The sequence below is a fragment of the Syngnathus floridae genome, chromosome 14, assembly GCF_059516105.1.
Source record: "Syngnathus floridae isolate MCC-2025c chromosome 14, RoL_Sflo_1.0, whole genome shotgun sequence".
Classification (NCBI taxonomy): Eukaryota; Metazoa; Chordata; class Actinopteri; order Syngnathiformes; family Syngnathidae; genus Syngnathus; species Syngnathus floridae.
The window spans coordinates 3,215,500-3,239,336 of NC_142426.1; the positions used below are offsets into that span (position 1 = coordinate 3,215,500).

The window sequence follows — 23,837 nt, forward strand, 5'->3', positions numbered from 1 at the left end:
ATGGAAGGGGGGGGACAGGACAGCAGAAATGTAAGTGGCGCCAGCCCTCAAGCCCTGCCGAGTGATCCCCAATTATGTCAACCGGTGTCCCCCTTTAAGAAGTGCTCCGCATCAAACCTCATTAATTCCGCTTTATTCCCTTATTATTTCCACCGCGGACCCCGTCTGCTTGCGGGCCTGTTAAGTGGAGCCCCGACTCACGCTCGGCCGAGCAAATAACATCACCGCGCGCGTCATTAATGCCCATTGAACTGGGCCCTGTTGCTAAATTAAGGTGCGTTCATGGAGTTCTCACTAATTTTAGACCACTCTTGACTCTTTTTCTAATCCTCGTTCTTTCTCTTAATAGTGGGATCCTGTGGATGCCGTGTCGATGCTCAAATGGGAAACTTCCTTCCTGCCTCCAAGTATGTTAATGTTTTGGATATTCTTTGTTGTTTTTAAGAAAAAAAAAAAGGCATTTTTTTTTTGTCACATATACTTGTTGGTAAATGAATCGTTTTAATTTTTCTGTTTTTTTTCCCCATTCGCTCTTCAGCTTGGTAGACCAAAATGGCAAAATGCCACATAAGCTCCGCCCCTAACAAGTCAACCATTTATCCGGGCGATGCAGGTAATATGACGCTGACATCACCTTATTATCTGTTGATTGTTTTATATTGAGTCTCAGTGCACAAACAAAAGTTCCAGGACAGATTTAACTTATTATAACTTGATGTTTCAAGTTTATCGGAGGTCAATTAGCGATCCGGCTTGGCGAGGGGGAGGGTGGGATTTCCTGTGACACCCCCTCTTGAGCCTGATGGAGTGGAGCCTCATCTGCCTAACAGCCTGGCAAATATCCTTGGTGGACTGCCATCCCACCCATTGTACGCTGCCTCTCATTAAGAGCAGCCGAGTCAAGAAAAACAAGTCTTACAGTGGATCTACTGTAACTTTAATGTTTTTTTTTGAAAGACTTGACTTACAACTCGAAAGCATTGAAACATGTCCATGCATGTTTTTGTCATTTGAAAGATCATCGAAGCGATGAAAGATAATCACATTTGAACAATAATTTAAAAGGGTTGTCGGATGAGAATCAGGTCATGAAAAGGCTTTTTTATTCTGGGGCAACTGAGGACATTCCGTCTATGACTGAGGATCTGGACTTAATCGCTTTAAAAGTAGTAATTCGGTGTTAAGAGGCAGGCTTGTCTGTTTAAATTAGCCTCTGAGTGGCCGGATTACACTCTTTAACTTTGCAGCAGGTTTCCTCTTGTGGCATTGCCGTGCATGCCACCAAAATGGTAAAGAAAGTACAAATGCTGCAATTCAAGTCCATCTGAGTGTCGAAACTGGGCCTGCCCGGCACGACAATGAAACCGTGCTTAGTGCACGGGCGCATGTCTATGTCTTTTCCGGCTTGTATTTGACTCACCAAACTCTTCCCGCATGCCCCGCCCATGTGCAACTAATGAGGCCAACATTTATACTTTTTTTTTTTTTTATATTTACTGTATATAGAAATGTCTACTCTGTATTCAGTGCAGATGCAAAAAAAAATTTTGTTGCCTTCTCAAATTTATACGATTTAAAAAAAAAAATTACATTAGTCCCATTTCCATCTGGTACTTGTAGTGAGCAAAATGAAAAGGCTCCATCCAGATATGCTCAAAACTGTAGACCCCACTCCACCCTTTGATCTACATGTAAATGTGTCCACCAAAAAGTGGGTAAGAAACCATCCACAGTCCCTGTATGTTGTCAGCATAGTTTGTAAACCTTCCCTAGAGCCGCCCAGGAAAAAGAAAACAAAAAAAGGAGGATCACATGTGTTGCCAGATTTTGTCCATGGACTGAATGTGCTCTTTGGCCTTCATCCTGAGTGCGGCGATACTGGAGCTCCTGTCGTCCTCCATGGGGAATTTGTCATTGAAGCTAGGCGGACACGGGTACGGCGGCGGCCCCCCCATGGGCTGCATGCTCTGCACCAGGCCGGCTGGTCCGCCGAGAAAGCCTTGGCCCGGGTAGGCCGGCTGCAGGCCCTGCGGCGAGCCCATGAAGCCTGGGATAGTGTGCATGGGCGTAGCGTTGGGGATGGGCGAGGTGAGCCAGGGGTCCAGGGGCATGGGGTTGGCCGCCGACCCCGCGCCGGGCGCCATCGGGGCCCGGTTGAAAGAAAGCATGGGAGAGTCGTGCAGCTTCATAGTGGTGGAGTCCATCTTCTCTTGACGTCGCCATTTGGCGCGCCGGTTCTGGAACCACACCTGGACATAGACATGAAGCTCACTTATTGGGACCAGTAGGAACTCGTGTGTCACTTTCAGTGTCTACAGACTTAGTGTCAGACAAAGGCAGTCTAAAATACAGAAGATGGGACTGGGTTTAAGATCCCGATCACCAATGTTTTATGGAAGCTGATGCACACTTAAAATCAGGCCATACCTGCACCCGAACCTCGGGCAGGTTGACCTTCATGGCCAGCTCCTCACGGCTGTAGACATCCGGGTAGTGGGACTTCTCGAAGGCGCGCTCCAGCTCGTGCAGCTGGTAGGTAGTGAAGGTGGTCCGGTTCCTGCGGTGCTTCTTCTTGTTGTGCTCTTCCTCCACCATGCCCTTGGGGGAGTCATCAGCTAGGTCCTTTGGCATGCTACTCACCTCTCCGTCGCTCTTGTCGGCGCAGAACATGTCTGACTCTGAAAAGATAGTTTAGATTTGAATGACCGAACAGCTTCTGCCAAGCACCTCTGGACATAACATCTAGGTGCATCGAGTAGTGAAATCCCACTGATGTCCTTGGTGGTGGGTCCATACCACGGGGGGTCTCGGTGAGCCCCAAGTGACATGACATCTTTCACTGAATTCCTCCCTTAAAGTAATCCCACAGGAACAGATGCTACCTACCAGTTAAATCCCACTTTAATCCTTACATGCGGTCCGCATTGTGTCTCCTAAAAACTAAGATGTTTTAAGACAAGGCTTGTGATGATGACATAATCTAGCACGGTAGCTAGATACGTCATTGGGATACAGTTTTTGGAACGATTGGGTATAGCATATTGTGGTTGTCTTTAACGGCAGGGTTTTGGATATATCGGGTTTTTTTTCATAAGCATGTCACACAGAAAATGGGGGTGGACAATTAACTGGCACACTTGAAAGTTTACAGGAGAACCGTGACTTCTCCCAGCCAAACGGAAAATAGCTAATGAGAATTTGAAAAATATCTACATTTTTTCTAGAATTTTAAATTCTTTTGACTTATTGTCGTTCTGCAGGATTCCAGTTATTCCTCACTGTTTCTTCTGCAGCTGCCTCAAAGAACTTTTGTTCACAAGTTTGTCCACCGTACAATGATCTTACAAATAATAATTTTAGTTACAAATGGAGACATTTTTCATGTAAACTATCAAATCAATTTGATATCTAAAAAGTATGTTTATTTCTTTCAACTTTTGGCACTAGAGTCAAAAGTGTTCACCTTTGTTGAAAATCATACAAAAATATTTTTTGAAATGATCACATCTCTTAAATGTCTGAAAGCAAATATATTTTAAATTTTACATTTACAGTATTTGATTTTTAAATATTCCAGTAGACCAATTCTCTCTCAGAACTTTTGATTTGCACTCTGATCTTCCCGCGTGGTTCAACGTAAAATCACGACTTTTATTCCTTTTTCGCGGCTCACCATGATAGGACGAATGTTGGGAGTTATCGGCCCGTTCTGAAAGATGCCCATACGGGTCATGCTTGTCAGGAAGTTGCGAATCTTGCCGCGTGGCCTTCTGCCTGTGCTCGTCATCTTGGTGATGGTGGTCGCGGGCGGCGTGGTGCTGGAGCAGAGAGTCCTGTTCCTTGGCGAAGCCCAGGATGACATCGATGCTGTGCACCTTGCCCCCGCTGCTGGACCCGCCAGCGCCTTTTGCCATTTCATAGTTGTCCAGGCAAGCATCTTCCACCATTGCCAGCGTATCCATTGACAAATGCATCCGAGCCTTTACGGGGGTGCTTCCGGTGGTGGGAAAGCGGATGGACGCTCAGATCACTTTGCGCTTTCCGCTGCCAAACCCCAATAGATGGACATGTTTATCTTCCTGCAAGAAGGAACCATTGAACAGTCCAAGAAACAAGAAGAGATCTTGTTTACTTTTGCTTCCAGTCAGAGACTGGACATGGCCCGTAGTATGAAGCGGTCTACTCACGCTATCCGCTTGTGAGTGGCACTTGTTGCTCCACCTTAAGTCCTCCAAATCCCCCACGCCTCCCCACCAAGTGAGCAAATGTGATGACGGCATCCCGTTTTCCACCGCCAAACCAAACTCTCTGGAAAAAACACACACACACAATAGAGCGCAAAAAGGAAGACAAACGGTGGAGGGATTAAGAGGTATATTAATTGGGATCCTTTCCCTTTAAGAATGACTGACAGTTGTTTTCTGCCCAAGTAATTGCTCCAAATGTGCGCCGCATTCAGGGCCCAGTCGGAGGCCGTCGCTAATGAAGCCTTGACAAAACTTTCTTTCAAAAAAGCCATTGTGCACAAGATAAAGGCCACTAAGCGAGAGTTGTGCGCTAATCCCTTCATTACGCACTCCAGAGACACAAGAGATGGATGGACTTTTAACTTCAATGCTTAGCTGCTGGAAACACCCCCGAATCATTTCCCTTTTCGATTATTTCTGACCAACATGTCATGTTCCGGGCCAAATGGAACCATTTTAAAAGTTCCTCCAGAAGAAAATAATTATTTTTTAAATATGAATCCATAGTAAGTGGAAAGAGTCTTGAGCTGAGTTTGAATGGCGAATTTATGGCGATTCAATATTTGAATCACTGTTTCATGGCAAACATTCATAATGAATATTCCATGCCCTCTTATTAATTGCGATATATGTATATATTTGTAAACATTTGAACCATGTGTTTGACAACAGCAATGAATGCAGGCGATTGTAATCATTTCGACCTCACGCAAACGTCACAGAGTCAGTAGTGACACCTAGCGAGTCATTGGTGAGCGAAATTGATAATCATGTTATCACATTAATATATTAAAGCTGTCCCTCTTTGCTTGTTTCCCCCACCATTATCCTAATTGAGTGCAAATTGGTTAAGCGGGCACCGTGTAGCTAGCAAGCATCTTAGTTTTATCAGATGACACTGTAAGCCCGCCACATCCTATTAGCCACAAAGCGGCTAATGGTGGAAAGGCGCTGTGTCAGCTTGCAAGGGAACGGGGGAAGAAGAAAGGAAGGAAGCAAGGCAGGAAAAAGAAAGGGGGATGGGGAACAGGAAGACGGGGAGATGATGGCGGGGCGGGTCGGCGCGGAGCGGGCTTACTGCCTGAAAGCTGTCATATATAAATATATTATTTGTTTTAGGATTTTTAACAAAATTGTCATGCAATAGTTTACCAAATTATAGTGAGCAGTCCTTTTGCCTCATTATAATTGTATCCATCCATCATCTATACTGCTCGAAAATAATATTTTGTCCGTGACATTGAGATGCTTCTATCTTTTCTGATGGAACGTACGTAGCATACATTTTCCAAGGTGACGCAGCAGGCCAAGTTGTTTGGTGAGCGTTTAAGAAACCTTGAGAGCTTTTCTGCCACTTTATCTTTTAATCTTTTAGTTTGCCAAAATGGGCAAAGGGGTTAAAACCCTTCCTGCATTCATCCAGCTTAGGCTCCCTTATTGCAGACAGGATTGTTTCTGCTCTAAGACAAACCCTTCAACATTATGTTGACTGCTGCTGTCCTTTTCATAGTGGTTTCATTTTGGCTTTTATATTTAATTTACACCTTTGATTTATTTGCATGTCATTCATCAGTGTGCGGCTATTTCTGTCATTTATTTTAATATATGAATGAAGGTACCGTTTACAATCTGAATTTAGGTTATGAGGCAATATATCTGCAGTGTTTATGTAATTCACTGCACCTATCTCTGTCAATCTATCTATCCATCAATCGATCAATCACTGTGTAATCTATGTGAGCTGCTGAGAAAAGTGACTTGACATAAGGCAAGTGTTATTAAAAGTTCAAAAAGCACAGGGAGTAAGCAGGTTGCTACGATTTATATCACGCTTTTGTGGTACTGGCGGAGATAGAATAGAGGGGGCATCCCGGGGGCATTGACCCCCACCTCCCTAAAATATGTTTGGACCCCCCCAGATAATTGACTTTTGGATATTTTCCAATATTTCCCAGAACATTTGATATATATTGACTGTTTATCGACATTTTGGAGATTTCTTGGGCTTTAAAAAAAGGAAGGAAAGGGTCTGTGCAAGAAAAGTCAGAAGAGTCAGGCTAAGCTTTCGTGCAGCTTGGCACACGTCATGCTTGTTCTCCTGAACTGCTCCTCCGTTCTTTTTGCACTTTAGTTACGTCCTTTGGGTCTCTTATCTGTGGAAGATTAAAGCTTGTTTAAGGAAGGTTCGGTTTGAACCGCAGCCACCGAAGTGCTGACGTCAGCGTAGCGACAGGAGATGTTAATGTGATTAAGTAAGTTATTGTTTTAAAGTGCACTGGGCTAAGAGGCCTGTTTAAACAGCGACATCCTGACACGGGAGCACCTGGCTGAACGGTCTCGTTTGAAACTAATCCGATCTTCTCTGGCCCTCGGCTAATTCAAGCCCAAATAAAATAAACGACACTGAAAAGCCGGCCCATAAGCCGCGCAGCATCCGTTGATGTCATGGCGCGGTGCAGGAATTGCACGCCGTCTAACACGCACCATCACCTTGCTGTTGATGTCAACACAAAGTTAAACCTTTAGAAATAACTGTCTGATCTTTGCCTTGAATTGAGTACACAATGTGAGTACACATTCACAGACGGATGGACTAAAAATTCTTGGATTTCAAATGGATTGAAGGTTGGAAAGACTCCTCAACTCAACTTTATTTCTGGAGCACTTTGAAACAATGCCGTACATAAGGTAAAAAAAAGTAGCATCTGGTCCACTGATCTGAGGCAGACGAGAGGTATCCAGAGGTGGAGGTATATTGTGGCAGCAAACCTTTAAAGTTATACTTAAACACAACCGGTGGTGCAACACATGTAGACAGATAATATCGCAATACTCACAGGCAGTCAATATATTATTTGTCCGTTATTTGCACTTCGACATTATTGCAACTTCTGTGTCATCTCTAAAGTACGTGTAGTATGTATGTATTTATTATACTGCCCCCTAGTGGCCCATGCACATTGTGCGTGCGTGTGTGTGTGTGCTTTCTTAGGGCAAGTTCATCTAATGTGCTAATCCACGCTTAATGCACATTTAGGTCATAGTTTGTCTTCACACTCCGCTACACCTCGGCAAAAGTGTCGACAGCAGCTCTTTTATTGGAATCTTCTGATTTAACGGAGGCAGGGTGGTACATTGGAAAGGAAACATTAGGGCCGGCAGCTTTGGACACTGGGCCCTTTACAACTTCACTCCTAGCAGAGCGCCCTCCAGTGGCGACTTCAAAGCGGTGCTGTCTTTGCAGACACTCAGGATGGAATTTTGTCGAATTACATTTTTGAAAATTGTTTTTAGGTTCAATGTTTTTTTTTTTTTTCATTGTTCGGGCTGAATGTTTTAATTTTCAAAACGTATTTACATTTGTTTTTAATTCATGTCATTTTGTTGTCAATTACAGCAACGCAGGCATTAGGACATGACAAGCCTTGAAAAAATCACTTTGTTTGTCCACACTAACTCACTGCCCTGAGAGCTTAGTGCATTGTGATGAAAGAAGGGCGGGTGAGCCAGAGGAAGAATGTTAACGTGCGACAGCAGAAAGAGTGAGAGAGCTTAAAAGGGATGCCGAGGGAGGATGAAGAGGAGGATACGGTTGCCTAGAAACAGCAGAGTGGAAACCTCCACACTGGCCAGTGCGTGAGTACATTTTAAAACTAAACACACCCGATGATGAATTGAAGGAACGTGACGGAGGAGAGAAGGGAGAAACGTGCTATCCTGGAGCCATTCAGTTCTAAAAAGGAGGCTGGTTTGATTACATAACCAGCATATGGATGACATCATCATTGCAGGATTACAGGAGGCGTGGCTTTAGAAGAGAGGATACTACGCAGAGGTGACAAACAGAAGGATTTTTTTTTCTTGCTGTTTTTTTGGGAGGTCATCCAAAAAGTAGAGATGTCAGCTAGCATGGATTTAACAGCTGGCCGTTCCCGCTTGTAAAAAGGACTGCTCCCAAACGCCAGCCGGGGATGCTCGGCCGTCTTTGAAGACGCATTGTTGTCATCGCATCACACGGGCGCTTGTCTTTTAAGTAAGTAAACGCACGCAGCAGCCCGCCTGTATGGGCGCCGATGTCGTTTGTTGTGTTTGAACAGCGGATCAGAGAAGTTTCACTTAAGATGATACACATTTTTATAAATGTGTTTTGGAGTGTTCAGTGAAGTTCACCTCCATGGTTTGATAAACATGAAAGCCTTTTATTGAACCTTGCAAACTATGAAAAGTCACATGCATCCAAACTGACCTTATTTTGCAGTCCTGCATGGTTTTTTTTTTTCCATTAATGGCTGTTTATTGAATTTTGCTTTGAGCGTCACTCAGCATTGCTCTATTGACATATTGTCGTCATCACTCTCCCGCTGCGGGCCATGTTAGTGATAATGGTTTCTTTTAACCTTTGGCCCCTGATCCCCTTAACGAGCTACAAAATGCAATTCGCCACCTCCCTTTTGAATCTGATCACAACGCGGGCAGCATTTTATTGCCAGAAAGCCTTTTAGTCATATAGCTGCTGTTGTTTTTTGTTTCCTGTGAGTGCGTGTGCGTTCGTGTGTGTGTGTGTATGTCACATCATTTTCAAACCAGTGAACAAATGGACTGTACAATAAACTCTGCCCTCTCCCCTTATATGCACATTATTGACGCATATGCAGTCTACTATCAAATACAATCCTGTTGACTGTCATAAAATGTATCAAAGACATAAATAAATTGAAAAAAACATCAAAAACAATAGTTGAATATAGCTCATTATGATCAATGCCAATTTATGTATTTTTCAAACTCAGCGAGCCAATTCTCAACCAAGCTGCAGACGCCATGGGGACAGCCGAGGCCACTTTACGCATGGACAGCATGGAGGTGAAGGACGAGTGGCAGGATGAGGACTTCCCCAGGTAACCGCTTGAATGTCCTTTTGGGAGTTCAAATGAGTAAGGTGATGCCTCCCAGAATGACTTTAATTCTTTTCTCAAGGCATGCAGTACAGTAGGTGACCAGGTGTACCTAATGCTGTGTCCATTAAGTTGCGTATCTCCTCAGGCCTCTCCCAGAAGATGGCGATTCCTCGTGTGGCCTGACGGACAACAGGACCACCAGTATGTAACTCACTGACATGCTTTTGTCTTGTTTTTATGCTTTGTAACATTTACCTTAGCAGCTATGTGGCTCAGACCCCCACAGTAGTCTGAATGTGGGAGGCTCCACCGGGGACCAGTCCAAGCGGCGCACGCTGACCGCCCCCGACATGAACCTGTCGCTAGAGCACAGCGAAGGCTCGCTGCTCTCGGACGACCTGGACATCAACGTGGATGACATCGAGACCCCCGACGACACTGACTCGCTGGACTTTGCCAATAACGGGAATGAGCTGGAGTGGGAAGGTGAGCGGGAAAGCCCAATGTAAAGCAATATGTGTTGATCATTTATGAGTACACTAAAGACACAAATAGATTTAATAAAAGATATATTTAGTGTAATAATATTAATCAAGGTCAGCCTAGACGGTAACGCTCACTTCTTGTTTCTATCCAGACGACACCCCAGTGGCCAGCGCCAAGTGTTTCCCAGGCGAAGGCGAGGAGGAGAGGGACTCGTCAGGCCGCCTGTGGAGAACAGTCATCATCGGTGACCAGGAGCAGCGCATCGACATGCAGGTCATCAGGCCGTACCTCAGGGTGGTCACGCACGGGGGTGAGTTGTCAGCTTGCCATTGAGCGGGGATTCCTTCGCTGTGTCGCTTGATGTCCTCCCACATGTCCTGTCATTCAGAAACCAGTAAAGAAAATAGAAAAAAAAAAAAAAAAATGACAGTCAATTACAATTCTTCCAACTCACTCCAGTTAGAAACCCTAATGGAACGGTTATTTGCTTTCAGGCTATTACGGAGAAGGCCTGAATGCCATCATAGTGTTTGCAGCCTGCCACCTCCCAGACAGCAGCTGTGACGACTACTCGCACATCATGGAGAACCTCTTCTTGTAGGTCCTTTGGGAGATTTTCTCATAAACTGTTCACTCACTTGTGTGTGTGTTTGTGTGCATTCAGGTACGTGGTGAGCAGCCTGGAACTGCTGGTGGCTGACGACTACATGATCGTCTACCTGAATGGAGCCACACCACGCAGAAAGATGCCCGGCATCGGCTGGTTGAAGAGATGCTACCAGATGATTGACAGGAAGTAAGACTGTTGGGTCGTGTGGTCATCAAACGGTTAAGTGACACTGAAATGTTTTTTTGCCAGATTGAGGAAGAACCTCAAGTGTCTGATCATTGTTCACCCGACGTGGTTCATCCGCACCATCCTGGCCATCTCCAGACCTTTCATCAGGTCAGTGACTTTTTATAAAAGAAAATGTGTTTTTCAAATTTCTTACAACTTTCTATCCGTGCCACAGCGTGAAGTTCCTGAGCAAGATCCGCTACGTGCACACGCTGGACGAGCTGAGCCTGCTCATCCCCATGGAGCATGTGCAGGTGCCCGAGTGCGTGCTGCAGTGAGTAGCCTCCCAAACCAAACATCTGCATCGCTTAACGCTGGCTTTGTTTGACACGCTTATCTCCTCCGCCTCTTCAGGTACGATGACGAGAAGGAAAAAGACAAGTGAGTTTCTGTGCAAGGATGCCATTTACTAATAGCTGCACAGATTTATCGTGTGTTTGATTGCATGTAGACTGGAGCAAGAGCAGCAGAACGCCAACACGCTGCCGCCCAAAGAAAGGTGACCTCATTCTGCACTGTACACGCACTCACACATTTTGACATGCTAATCAAACAGCGCTGACCGAAGAAACAAAATGATTTGTTCCTGCATTATTCCCTTTTGTAGGAGGGGAAGACACTTTGACTAAGCTACAAGTGATTAAATAGTGTAATGGTCCTAATGACCCTGACTTCTTCATTCCCCCCTTCCAGGCCAAAGTCATCGATGGCTGAGATTGGCCGTGACATCTGAGATTCCAGGTAAGTGCTGGCATGATGCGACTGCTCGTGCTTTTCAAACCACTTAAAAAAAAAGCTTGCCTCTCTGACATAATGGCCAACAATAAGATACTGCAACATTGAAGTGAAATGAAATGTCATTATTTCATTCTAGCTGCCCATAAAACAATAACAAAGACATTGCGACATATTTTGAATAAGAAAATTTTTCATATGAACATACATTAAGAATATCATTTAAAAGAATGCAAAGTATGACACTGATTTAGTGTCATGATTTGAATTCAATCTTCCTTCTGGTGTATGAACTTTCGCCACCAGGGGGCGGTCTAATATAGTTATAGAATGCACAATTTGATAGTTACTGCCATAAAGAGTGCGGGGTCAGTCGGGTCAGGGGCTGATAATGTCAGCAAAGGCGAGCTCTGGGCTCAGGAATGCCGATATATAGTAGCTGGCCCAATGGAGCAGCTGTGATGGGGAATGTACAGTCTGCTACGACATTAAACACACACTTTGACGAGTCACGCTAACGCTGCGCTCCTTAGGCACTGCGCCCTGGCACGTCTCCACCATACAACTTGCAAACTAACATCATAAACTAGGCTAATAAAACTCAAGAATATTACAACTTGAAAGATGCTATTACAGTTATGTAGTTAAAAACAAATTGCATAATGAGTGAGACGCTAGAAAAAGGTATGCTGTAGTTATCCAATCTTTTGAAGTCCTGTCTGTAACTTGTGTAAATCCTGCCAATTTATTCCAGCTGTAAAAATTCTTCTGCAAAAAATTGGTTAGCATTCAGCAGTTCACGTTCATCAGTAGAAGTATGGTTGCTTTTCTGTGGCTTTACTTAAAGCGTGCTAAGCGACATGCTGCCCCACTGTGTGTTTGTGTGTGTGTGTCTGCGTGCTTTTCACATGATCCTCACACCTCATATTTCCTGAGGACGCCAGGGTTACATAAAGCACAGCTGCTAATCTTTTTAAGTTGTCCTGTACACACCTGATAGGTTCTATTTTTAAAGCGCGAGCCCCCGGGCCAACCCGAGCCGGCAAATTGATCTGCGTCACATATGGTGCCCTGCAATCGGAGGAAATTTGCACTGTCCTGGTCCCGCCATTCGGGAACGTTTCATACGCCAGTTCACTTAAGCCTTCAGCTGGTCTGGGAATGCACGACAGGGTTCAAGCAGGGGGAGATGCATTGACACACTTTCAATTATTAAGTCACGGGCAACAATTTGTATGATCCCATTGCTGGGAATTTTGGGAATATTTACTCCCGATATTTTGAGGGAACTTTTTTTTCTAGTACTTCTTTATATACAGAAGACACAAGAAGCTTAAAAATGTGATTGGGGTTAGCAGCATAATGATGTTGCATTGTATTGGGGGCATATTGTCAGGGTGTCCAACATAGAACTGACACTGTCTTTTCACCTTGAGAGCAACATTTGCTATGATATTTTAACAAATGTTGCAGTGTAAACAAACTGAACCATGCGTGTTTGCATTGCAGCACTTTGAGGATGGTGAAGATTGCCGCAGATGAGATGGCCACACTGGATGTGAAACATGCAAGACAATCGTTTGTCACTCACATCCCGTCAAGGTTGTACTGAAAAGCTTTACTCTCTTCCTTCGTATCAAGGGATTGTGTATACATATTTTTCAGAAGGGGAAAAAAAATACCTTACATATTTTTGTTATGAATGCTATGTGGTTAATTCATTTGAAATGATGATGTCTGGGAGCCTCTGCGGATGATGCAAAAGTGGCATGCTTCTATAAATCCCTTTGTTTTCCGTCATGATTGCGTCGTTTTTGCCGGATGGCAATTGTCAACAAATGAAACTAATTCAAAGTCTTCTTCATAAAAATTTGACATGCTGTTTGTAATATTTAAAAAAGGGAGAGTGGAAGTATAATAAATATGCTTGTCATGCTGCACTTGTAGTGATGCTTTACTCGCCTCATTGCCAGAACGCATTTCACACTTCGTGGACAAAGTTATAAATCTGATATAGTTGTTGTTATGTCTCAGCAGATCAAATAAATGTACCTCATGACATGCAGCTCGGCGTTAGTCAACCACTCTTTCCAAGCTGCAGGATATTTGTCTTATTTACGACCCCTTAGAGGTGGCCATGACGTGCCCGGGCTGTCGGCCACATGGCTTGCCACCACAAAATCCGCATGGTTATATCAGTAATGCACGTGACACCGAGGAAGCTAAATATAGCTAGCTAAAATCGCCTCGATGGTTTTTCCCCTTGAAACACTTTCGATTCACTTGAAGAGTTTAAATTTAAAATCTTGTGGCAGCTTGGCATCAAAGCAGTGCTTTAAGAAGCTTCTAAGGTGCCACATTCCCACTGACCCTGAACCCTAACCCTCCTGCCATAAAAGGTGGAAACACTTTTGGGTTTGAATGCAAATGACAGCCAGCCTCCTCCAGGATAGGCAATCCCATTGGTTCTCCAGGCGGCTCTTTGTCCTTTAAATAGCCCACACCGAGATTGTCTATCAATGAAGTAGTAAAAGGCGGGGGACGACTGTGGGCCGAGAAGGAAGATAAGGCTTTGAGAGAGTGTTAGCGTAGCGGGGTTCCCCATCTTTTAGTTACTGAATTCCACATTAAGGCGACCAACATGAAATTCATCGTCGGTATTGGAGGGTGAGTATCCTTTTGAGCCACTTCCATCCAGAATTCTTAACTTCACAGGTGGTTTCCGTTTATCCGTTCCACAGAGTGACCAATGGTGGCAAGACCACCCTGACTGACAAACTGCTCAGAACGTTGCCCAACTGCTGCGTGGTGCACCAGGATGACTTTTTCAAGGTAAGAGGCGACGGCGATGAAGGTACGCTACATCGATTGCCCTTGAGGACACAAACTTAAAATTCTGTCCGTGGCAGTAGCCTAGTAACACAAGTGGCTGATTGTCTCCTGGACAGCCAATCATCAAGGCCGAGCGTCTTCTAGTCCAAAAGAAACGTTTTGAGCCTCGATTACCTATGAAAGCAAGCGTAAAGTCATTTCCATGGTACCAAAAATCCAATCACATGGACAGACAAGACAGTCACACTCTAAAGTAAGCAAATGGGAATCAGCTAGGTGTACTACGAGAAACCCTTATGAAACTCCCAATCTGAAAGGTCAAATGAATGAACCCACCAAAAAGTTTCATCTTGTCACGCTTTATTTTCAGTCCATGGGATTGTCTCAATTAACCACCGAAATGTTTGTCCCCCGTTTCTCTTGTGAGAGATGTCTGAAAAGTGATACCAACCGTCCTATGAAATACCATAGAATCCATCAAATGAATCCGCAAAATGGTTTTCTGCAAGATATCGAGTCCCTTTGACAGATTAGAATTCCAAATGTTTTTGCCTCATCCTTCTTTTGGTTGGTATCATTTTGTTTTGTGCATGCTGATCCTCCAAATGAACCTGGAAATATGTAGAATCTTAAGGTGAAGAACAGCAAAAAATGTAATGTGAACAAGTTTATATACGTCATCCATAAGATCCACTAAAGAGTGACCACAATTGTGAATACACTATACGAATCCAACCAAAATGCCCGCCTAAATTTCGTGCACTCCTTCGTGTGGAGCCGGCCGGGTCCTTGACTTGCCCTGTCCAGGTGCAATCAGCTGCGACGGGTTACTAGGTTGCAGCCATGTTTCACTGGTGACTGTTATTTCAGAAACCCGATCAAATAGAAGTCGGGGAGGACGGCTTTAGACAGTGGGATGGTAAGAATGGATTTTCACGTGGGAAATCCATATGCAGTCATGTACTTTTCCTTTCCTACACATTTCCCTTTTTTTTGGTTTGGTAACTATCCAATCCTAAACCTAAAAACACACGGTATTCACTAACAGTGACTAATGTGTGTTAGCAACACATTGATGAGGCCCAATTTACTGAAAGTGGCTTTTGTTTCTTTTCAACCCAGTCATCTCGGCCATGGACATGGAGGCCATGGTCAGCACAGTGAAAGGCTGGCAGGAGAGCCCGGTCAAGTTCGCACGCTCCCATGGCGTCAGCCTGTCACCCGAAGCCGAGGAATGCGACTCGGATCAGAAGGGGATCCATATTCTCATCGTGGAGGGCTTCCTCATCTACAACTACAAGTGGGTCACTTCCCTGCCGACACATCACCGGTCACCTGCGGACCTCAAAATCTCATCCTAACCGGATCTCATCTCTCTGCAGGCCTCTCATGGACGTGTATGACAAGTGCTTCTACATTTCACTTCCTTATGAGGAGTGCAAGAAGAGGAGAAGGTAGGAGACTCTCTGACCAACAGTCAGTTATGGCAGTCTTCTAAAACTGTTCCGATTTTGTCTTCGCAGTACGAGAACCTACACAATCCCCGACCCGCCCGGTCTGTTTGACGGCCATGTGTGGCCCATGTATCTTAAGCACCGCAAACAAATGGAGAGCCAATGTGACACAATAGGTGCGTTATTGTCCACTTCCAACACCCTTTGGTACAAAATAGTCAACAATAACAACAGGCAGTGTTTTGTTAAACTAGCCTGTTAAAACTGGGCTAAACAAAAAACAGGCAGCTTAAGCAAGTTAGCTTGACTGCAAAACCAGGCTAATCATCAGACTAAAACTAGCCCCAAATGCAACATGAACTTGTCTGCAGCCTTTCCAACATTGTAAAAACTGTCTAACAGCTGACTTTTCCCTTTTAGAGTACCTTGATGGAATGATGTCAAAAGATGACATCTACTCCATGGTGTTTGAGAGCATCCAGAACACCCTCCTCAATAACTCATAGGTACATTCTATTCATCTTTTCTTTTTACTTTAATTGTATTTTATTTTGGGATATTTAACATTCATTTTGTCTCTCCACAGCAGGATTGTGGCTGAGAAGATCTTGTGTATAGATAATGTAAATAACAACGAAGGGTTTGATGACATGTAGCTACGCCTTGTAGAATGTGTAAATAGTAACATTGTCTTTTGTATTAATTAATCACTCTGTCCGGAAAAGATAAAAAGCCACCCCTGCTATGGAACGGGTTGAACAAACATCTGTACATGTTGCTGTACACGTTTGTCAAAGTGAAAATACATAAAGTCAACAAAGCACTCCATTGTTTCCTGTTGTTTTTCACTCGGTAGCACTCATGTTTTATGAGATTGCAGATAAGATCAAATCAAATACACACATTTACGATCAACAATGAATTACAGCAGGAACAGTATGCTTAGCTTTTTTTTTTACAACTGCTGTAATAAAATGGAATCAAAATTAACACAAAAATAAAATATCCTTAGGTGATAAAAAAGATCTAGAACAAATAATGATGACAATAAATAATTCAAAAATGTAAATGTCTACATCTACATGTTACTGGTCCGCCAGCAACAACACTGCAGTAAACGGGTGGCAAAAATATTTTATTATTTCTCTTTTTTAAATATTAGATTTCTTTTATTTTACTGATTAGTATATACTATTGTACAACATGTATAGTAAAAAATCTGGAAAAACTCAATAGTGGTTGTCCCTCATACAATACAAGACAAGTTAATATAGTGCATTGTGCAACAGCTGCAGTCGAGGTACCACTGTATCAAAATGTGTTTGTTGATTGACAACATTTAAGTGTGATGAATCCGAAATTGGGAGGGGTCAAATATTTGTGCAATAGTTGAACAAAATGTCTGGCAAGTCTATTCACATACAATATGTTACCAAAACCTTTGGAGCGGGTCTTGTGATACACTCGAGAGGGTGTGGGTCTTCACATACCAGCTCTTGAGTAGATAGATGGCAGCTGGCCTGACATTTTATATTCAGACCAAGTGCATAAGGTGTCAGGAGGGAAGGGAGTTATTTTTAAAAACATGCCACCGGACCACAGGTCAGTTGCCAGGCGTAGGCGGGGTAAAGTGACTACTCGACAACGAGCCCTCACGTCAGCCATTGCCATAGCAACGACCAAGAATACAACCAAGCCCTCCTTACATGGTGGCTGTGCGAGATGAATCTGTTCAGCACTTTTTTTACTTTATTTCTATTATACATATTTTATATATATATATTATTTTTTTTACTTTACTTCTATTATGTATAACTTATTCCTCACCCCCCGTGGGTGGTATCTTTTTCCCTTCAAGCTCGGGTATATATATATATATATATATATACACATACACACATATATATATATATATATACACACACACACATATATAAATAAATAAATAATAGAAGTAAATCTCAATCTATCTATCTCTTACAGCATGAAAAGAAGGTTTTAAGCATCTCACCTGCAGTGTGTGGCTCTTATCATTTAAGTTGTGTATTCCATATATCATCATCATGCTCATGAAGCAAGGCCATGGAGGACACCTACAGATAATCACATATATTCAAAGCATCAAGTATTCAAATGTTTTATTTCCGAAGCAAAAAGGAAAGGTTAGTTTGCCGCCTTTTTGGGTGGTAACATTTTGATGTGATTGCTTTACTTTCCACACACAATTAAGTCTCAATTCAGCATCATATCATAATACTTACTGGCTATTATTTGTGCCTTTTACATGTCTTGATCAGGGAGGTCTTGCGCCAAACCAGTGCCCAGGTTGCAGCGCTCTTATAAAGCGAGCGAAAATGCCACTGGGCGGGACGTGGAAGACCGAGAATAGAACTGGCCCTATTTGGACGGGTTGAGAGTTCGGTGGCACTGATGGCATGTGGCAAAAGGAGGACAAGCTCATATGGGCACGGTATGACAATGTCAGCTCTGGGAGTTATGTGTCACGTCCCAACTTCCATATTTCACTTTTTTTTCAACCCCAAAAAACTATCTATCTATCTATCTATCTATCTATCTATCTATCTATCTATCTATCTATCTATCTATCTATCTATCTATCTATCTATCTATCTATCTATCTATCTATCTATCTATCTATCTATCTATCTATCTATCTATCTATCTATCTATCTATCTATCCATCCATCCATCCATCCATCCATCCATCCATCCATCCATCCATCCATCCATCCATCCATCCATCCATCCATCCATCCATCCATCCATCCATCCATCCATCCATCCATCCATCTATCTATCTATCTATCTATCTATCTATCTATCTATCTATCTATCTATCTATCTATCTATCTATCTATCTATCTATCTATCTATCTATCTATCTATCTATCTATCTATCTATCTATCTATCTATCTATCTATCTATCTATCTATCTATCTATCTATCTATCTATCTATCCATTATCCGAACCGCTTTACCAATGAGAACCAATATTGTCCTTGGCCACCTGAGGGCAGTATTTGAACAGGTTGATTGGAAAGGCGCTGTTAAGAAGCAGGTTGAGAGTGAGGTTCAACACTTTCTGAACAACCAAGTTAATGGAAAATCCAACAGTTTAAAAGCAACGCTGCTCGGCAAACGATGAGGATGATGCTGTTGCACATTATGTATCATAAACCATGTGGGCAACGTTGCCAAGGTGCCCGCGGGAGGTGGGAGATCAGTGGTCAAATTGTTTGACAACACTGCCCTCGTGTGGTACTTTTACTGTAGTACAATATATGATCCTCTAATATTTGCCACACATTTCTACAGTTTGAATAGTTTTATGATCATAATTGAAATATATGTATTCACTCTTAACAACAACAAAATGTTTTTTATATATGTATATATATATATTTGAAATCATATATCCTACCCGAAGTGGTGTCAAGAAGTTGCAGCCTAACCCACACCCCGCCCGGTTTAACACCCGTGCGTTAAAGTTTACTCAGTAACCTGTCTCTGTAAGGGAAGGGTTAAAGAAGAAGGTTTGCATTAATGACTTGGGTGGGGCTGGGGGCAATGGGGTCCAGCCCACTCCCGAGTTCTGACAAAAGTGGACCTAAAAGGGGACGCAACACAAGACATTTACGCGCGTGAAATCTCTTAATTGTCCACTCGAGGTTTTTTTTGTTTTTAGGCTTGTCGTTTGGTTGTCATGGCAATTGCGTCTCTTGTCTTCTTCTTCTATCTTTCCCACGGACTATTCCCAGTCATCAGCGGGCAAGAGCAGCACCCTGAGCCGGCGCACGCTGGCCCCTGGCGTCACCGCATCCTGTGGGAGAATAACGGCCAAATCCACAGCATCATGAGCACCGGTTCCGAGTTCGAGGCTCCGGCGCGCGTGTACGTCAGTAGCCGAGACCGAGCGATGGGAGCCGGTGGCAGGGTGAGGACACCCGGTAATCCCAGAGCGCATCAGGTGCGCTCGGGACAACGCCCCGGCACGGTCGTCGACCCCCGTGTGGACTTCAATAGGGATCCCCTCAGGTGGGCTGATGGGCGGCTCAACGTCCCCCGCGCACGTGAGGAAGAACCGATACGCGCACTCCACGACGCGCTCCACGACGTGCAGTATGCCTTCAGGTACCCGGAAGGAGACCCGGGCCCCCCTGCTCCGTATCACCCGCTGGAGGCTTCCAACGAAGCGGAGGGCATGTTTAATGACGACTCGCTCCAATCCCTCGGCAATTCAGTGTTGTACAACATGTACCCCGCAAGGGGACGAGCAGGGGCCCACGCGCGACGACTCCCAGACGCAGGATACGGGACGAGATACTTTCAAAACGGTACCTTGGCAATGCTGCATCTCAGATTGAAACCTGTTCCTAATAATTAGACCCAAGATAAATACCCCTTATAGCAAATTGCTACTTCTTGTGTAGTACTTTGTATAGTGGCAACTTTGGAGTGTGTTCTCCCAGGGCTTCCAGACCTGGTGCCAGACCCGTACGCCATACAAGCAGGCGCTTACATCCAACGCATGCAGATGTTTGCGTTACGTTGTGCAGCAGAGGAGGACTGCCTAGCCAGGTAGAAACACACACGCGTAAAGTCAGTGAATGAAGTATCTTAAGCTTGAATTCAAATTTGTTTGAAGCATAACTCTAAATGTTCCGCTCAGGTCAGCCTTCGGACCCTCGGTACGAGACATCGACTTCCGGGTGCTCCTACGCTTCCCGCAGAAGGTGAAGAACCAGGGCACCGCCGACTTCCTCCCTGTTAAGCCCAGGCACCAGTGGGACTGGCACAGCTGTCACCAGTAAGACACTCCCTTGATTTTTGGAACCATACTCCCGATAAAACTGAATTATTTTCAACAGACACTACCATAGCATGGAGGCCTTCAGCAGTTACGACCTCCTGGATGCCGCCACAGGCCTGAAAGTGGCTGAGGGTCACAAGGCCAGTTTTTGCCTGGAGGACACGGGCTGCGACTCGGGGGTTCGACGGCGCTACGCCTGCACAGCTCACACACAGGTGAGGTGAACTCTCTCGACTGCCCAATTGGGCTCCCATTGTTATCTCGACCGGCGGCTATACAAGCTTAAGATTTCAGCTGAACTCCAAATTTGGGGACATTTCCAAACTTCAGAAGATTTTCAACAAATTTTATGAGCTCTTGAAATCTTGCAACACAACTTAAGAAATATCCCGAGGACATTAAAGCATTTTGTAGTCTGCTGATTTGTGAATGAACGTCTTGTTTACAGGGACTGAGCCCAGGCTGTCACGACCTCTACGCCGCCAACATTGACTGCCAGTGGATCGACATCACTGACGTTACGCCAGGAAACTATGTCTTGAAGGTAATTTTTATTTATTTATTATTTTTGAAAAGTACAATAAATTTCGTAACCAGCTTTAACAACGCTTTCAGGTCACCGTCAACCCCAACTTCCATGTACTGGAGTCGGACTTCACCAACAACATTGTGAGATGCGACATCGCTTACACGGGGGTTTACGTTCAGACACGCAACTGTCAAGTAACAAGGTACTGGAAGGATATTTACTTATGTCCAATGTGAATGTGAATGCATGTTACTCATATTTTATTCTTTTTTTTTTCAGCGGGTGAAGATTCCTTGAATTTTAACAGAAACTCTTCACATTTGGATGATTGTATTTTATTTTTTGGGTCAGTCCAGCTTGAGAGGTTGCATTTGATACAATTTCATTGTATATTACATGTTATGGTCCTCGATGATTTTTTATTTTTTATTTTATTTTTTGAATGGTATTTTCTGTGATGTCGTGTTATTTTTTTCTGTCAAAGCATAATGATATTTATAATAATAATTTTTGTGTTTATGTAATGTCAATGGAAGTAAATAGTACAAGGGACTCAGGGTTACATCATTTTCTTGATTAGTCCATGAGTTGACTTATCCGCAAAGATGGTTAGCGCTTGAAGATGGATTGATCGGCACTCACATATTTCAGTATTAACAAAACGTACTATTCTGGAATTTTACTACTATTTTCTCCAAATGTATGGATTTTTATTCAGAAAAATAAAAAACTTGTTCTTGAAAAAACAACTGAAAGTACAACAAGCTACAACTTTTTTTGTTAAAAACAATATTCAATTTATTTATTTTTTTAGGGTGGCCCTAATACTCCTTCAAACATGTATGAGAAACGTGTATTTGGGACATAAATTGAGCACTGTTAGAACTTACAGAACCCTAAGCTGTTTGTAGATTTGAAAATTTTTAATAGAATTTGTTGCCAATAATAAAAACTAAAAGCTAAAGTGTTGGAGGAGCGTTCAGAGAGGTTGTGCAATATTCCTTAAATTTGTGTTAAACTGTTAATGCTTGAACATGTTTGTTAATATTATTGTATGGCAGATTTGATACAATAAAAACTGTAATAAGGATTGAGATGTTTTTGTCTGCTGCACTGCCTATAAATGCCTTTTGCCCCCAAAATATTAGACCAGGAAATCTATTTTAAAAAAAAGATGTTTTTTTTTTTTTTTTCCTGAAATAATTTGGTTGCAACGGCAGCCTAAACAGGATGTTGTGGTGACCTATTGACGTTAGCCTTTTGGCGCGATATTTTGGCTAGCCCGATCGCCGCTCGATTTAAAACAACGGCAACGGAACTGCGGAAGATGCATCATGCAAAAGTGACGTTTTGTTGCCAAAATCTTATGTCCAATAATGCACAGACAACACTGCGTGCTGAAAATGACGCCAACAAGACACTTCGGCATTATGTCGTCACCTTCATAAACATTATGTCACGTTGAAGTGTCACTAATGGTGAGTTTTATTCATTTATTTAAAAATCTGTTTCTTTGAAAGTTTTGCAAACTTCTCACGTTCCATACTGATTCGGCACCGCTTGAATTTTGCAAAATGAAAAAAATAAATTGCACTTGTGCATTGTTAGAATATCAACATTTTCATATATTTTTGGCAATGTTTCATATGAAATGATGACTAAAATGTACATTTAGAGCCAGTACTCCATCTGACAGGGCCACCACCACCCAAAAATGTGTGTGACGGCATCTTTGAACTGTGCTATTGACAATCAATTGGTACGACTTGAGGAAGTGAAGTGTTTAAGGACTTTCCAGGTATTTTTGCTTTGGTCTATGTGCACGGCGGCTTCAGATTGAGAGACACTTGGCAGGCAGACAGAGGCGGCATGTTTGCTGACAGGCCTCTGTGAAAGCCGGATGAATGAATGCCTTCTCCGCCGCCCTTCCTCCAGCACGTAGTTGAAAATGAAAAAGGCCACCGGTTGAGATCGAAATGTGTTTTCAGTTGCCATGAACATGACAGGCCCACGCCAGAGTGAGTCATCATGCAAAGGGCTTTTGTTTCTTTCCTGCTGGTGTTCTGAGAGAAATAACAAGCAAAAGCAGGGAAAGACATACATGAAGGTTTCTAACATTGTCTGTGCTATCAAGACACAGATGCTGCTGGCAAGAGAGATAAATCCCAATTGGAAAGGTTTTACATTCAACGCTGCCAAGATGCTTCCTTGCCAGCGTAGATTGTCTGTGTTATTCAAGATGTCTGGAAAGTCCAGCCAATTCCTGTCCGGTTCGACTCAGATCAGAATGTTCTGGGATAAAACATGGCTGATGAGCAATTTGCCTGAGTTACTTTGAATATGCTTTCAAAGGGGACGGTTGAATTTTTGCTCATTTTCACAAACCACTTTGATGTACGGTTCTCCCAACTCAGCTGGCCAACATCTTTTTGGACCCGAGTGTCATTTTAAACATGTCATGGTGTGGAGAAGACTCGCCACTGTTTGTTCAGCTGCGGAGTTTCGCACCAACATCTGTAGCGGTCTATGGTCGGGCCTCGCGCCAACGCTGATTCGTGAAAACACTCAGGTTGGGTCTGCGCCAGGACAACACAAAACACAGATGGGCACAAGCCATCATCTGCTTGGAGACTTCACCTCAGCTGGATATACAATTTAACAAGTCAAACTCAGGTTGTAGTGTTGCTAAAGCGTGCTGTGACTTATTTTTTTTGCCGACTGTCAAAACAAATAAAACAGACACAAGTTGGAATGCTAACAGCAAAGCGAAGTTCCCGAGCATCAACAGCTTCTTCATTGCAAGGTAGACAATCTTGCGGATGGCGTTTGGATACATTCCTTAGGCCACCCTTACGGAGTCAAAAAGAAAGCCAGGGCCACGTAAAAACTGACAAAGCATGATGGCAAGCCGCTTCAGGCACGGAGTAGAGAAATTCCTCGGCATTTCTGTCATCCGCTTGAGATTAAGAGCAGCGCCAGTGCAGAC

The 23,837-nt window shown here is 43.5% G+C and overlaps 4 protein-coding genes and 1 long non-coding RNA gene across 9 annotated transcripts; 3 read left to right on the forward strand and 2 right to left on the reverse strand.

The window, feature by feature from the left end:
• The first annotated feature begins 14 nt into the window (after positions 1 to 14).
• On the forward strand, positions 15 to 13,144 carry LOC148387049 (caytaxin-like). 3 transcript variants are annotated; one of them, XM_088397426.1, is made up of 17 exons: positions 15 to 274; positions 350 to 407; positions 539 to 613; positions 7,645 to 8,082; positions 8,194 to 8,280; positions 9,038 to 9,145; positions 9,291 to 9,346; positions 9,422 to 9,631; positions 9,783 to 9,941; positions 10,126 to 10,228; positions 10,296 to 10,427; positions 10,491 to 10,577; positions 10,645 to 10,743; positions 10,824 to 10,850; positions 10,921 to 10,968; positions 11,163 to 11,210; positions 12,714 to 13,144. In XM_088397426.1, exons 6-16 carry the CDS (start codon positions 9,069 to 9,071, stop codon positions 11,200 to 11,202), a joined length of 1,038 nt encoding a protein of 345 aa, XP_088253552.1. In that variant the 5' UTR covers positions 15 to 274; positions 350 to 407; positions 539 to 613; positions 7,645 to 8,082; positions 8,194 to 8,280; positions 9,038 to 9,068; the 3' UTR covers positions 11,203 to 11,210; positions 12,714 to 13,144. The 3 variants fall into 3 exon arrangements, with proteins under 3 accessions (XP_088253552.1, XP_088253554.1, XP_088253553.1); XM_088397428.1 differs by lacking the exons at positions 15 to 274; positions 350 to 407; positions 539 to 613; ... (1 more) ...; positions 8,194 to 8,280; positions 9,291 to 9,346 and having other exon boundaries at positions 9,406 to 9,631; XM_088397427.1 differs by lacking the exons at positions 15 to 274; positions 350 to 407; positions 539 to 613; ... (1 more) ...; positions 8,194 to 8,280; positions 9,291 to 9,346 and having other exon boundaries at positions 9,409 to 9,631.
• Positions 684 to 4,316, reverse strand: LOC148387050 (retinal homeobox protein Rx2-like). The gene is made up of 4 exons (XM_088397429.1): positions 4,188 to 4,316; positions 3,674 to 4,079; positions 2,428 to 2,678; positions 684 to 2,249 (listed from the first exon to the last, which is right to left on the reverse strand). Exons 2-4 carry the CDS (start codon positions 3,972 to 3,974, stop codon positions 1,809 to 1,811), a joined length of 993 nt encoding a protein of 330 aa, XP_088253555.1. The 5' UTR covers positions 3,975 to 4,079; positions 4,188 to 4,316; the 3' UTR covers positions 684 to 1,808.
• Positions 8,426 to 17,799, reverse strand: LOC148387051 (uncharacterized). The gene is made up of 7 exons (XR_015862850.1): positions 17,752 to 17,799; positions 17,502 to 17,583; positions 9,920 to 10,008; positions 9,766 to 9,853; positions 9,401 to 9,618; positions 9,255 to 9,324; positions 8,426 to 9,162 (listed from the first exon to the last, which is right to left on the reverse strand). It is a non-coding gene; the product is annotated as an uncharacterized LOC148387051 (long non-coding RNA).
• Positions 13,713 to 16,313, forward strand: LOC148387052 (nicotinamide riboside kinase 2-like). Of its 2 annotated transcripts, none has more exons than XM_088397430.1 (8): positions 13,713 to 13,871; positions 13,946 to 14,036; positions 14,907 to 14,955; positions 15,159 to 15,336; positions 15,419 to 15,490; positions 15,560 to 15,666; positions 15,911 to 15,996; positions 16,077 to 16,313. In XM_088397430.1, the coding sequence occupies exons 1-7, from the start codon at positions 13,846 to 13,848 to the stop codon at positions 15,994 to 15,996; spliced, it is 609 nt and encodes a 202-aa protein (XP_088253556.1). In that variant the 5' UTR covers positions 13,713 to 13,845; the 3' UTR covers positions 16,077 to 16,313. The 2 variants fall into 2 exon arrangements, with proteins under 2 accessions (XP_088253556.1, XP_088253558.1); XM_088397432.1 differs by having other exon boundaries at positions 16,080 to 16,313.
• Positions 17,800 to 19,130: 1,331 nt separating the features above from the next.
• On the forward strand, positions 19,131 to 21,941 carry LOC148387053 (protein-lysine 6-oxidase-like). Of its 2 annotated transcripts, XM_088396288.1 has the most exons (8): positions 19,131 to 19,547; positions 19,644 to 19,846; positions 19,982 to 20,090; positions 20,182 to 20,319; positions 20,381 to 20,537; positions 20,771 to 20,866; positions 20,938 to 21,053; positions 21,131 to 21,941. In XM_088396288.1, the coding sequence occupies exons 1-8, from the start codon at positions 19,216 to 19,218 to the stop codon at positions 21,135 to 21,137; spliced, it is 1,158 nt and encodes a 385-aa protein (XP_088252414.1). In that variant the 5' UTR covers positions 19,131 to 19,215; the 3' UTR covers positions 21,138 to 21,941. The 2 variants fall into 2 exon arrangements, with proteins under 2 accessions (XP_088252414.1, XP_088252413.1); XM_088396287.1 differs by having other exon boundaries at positions 19,131 to 19,846.
• The last annotated feature ends 1,896 nt before the right edge of the window (positions 21,942 to 23,837 follow it).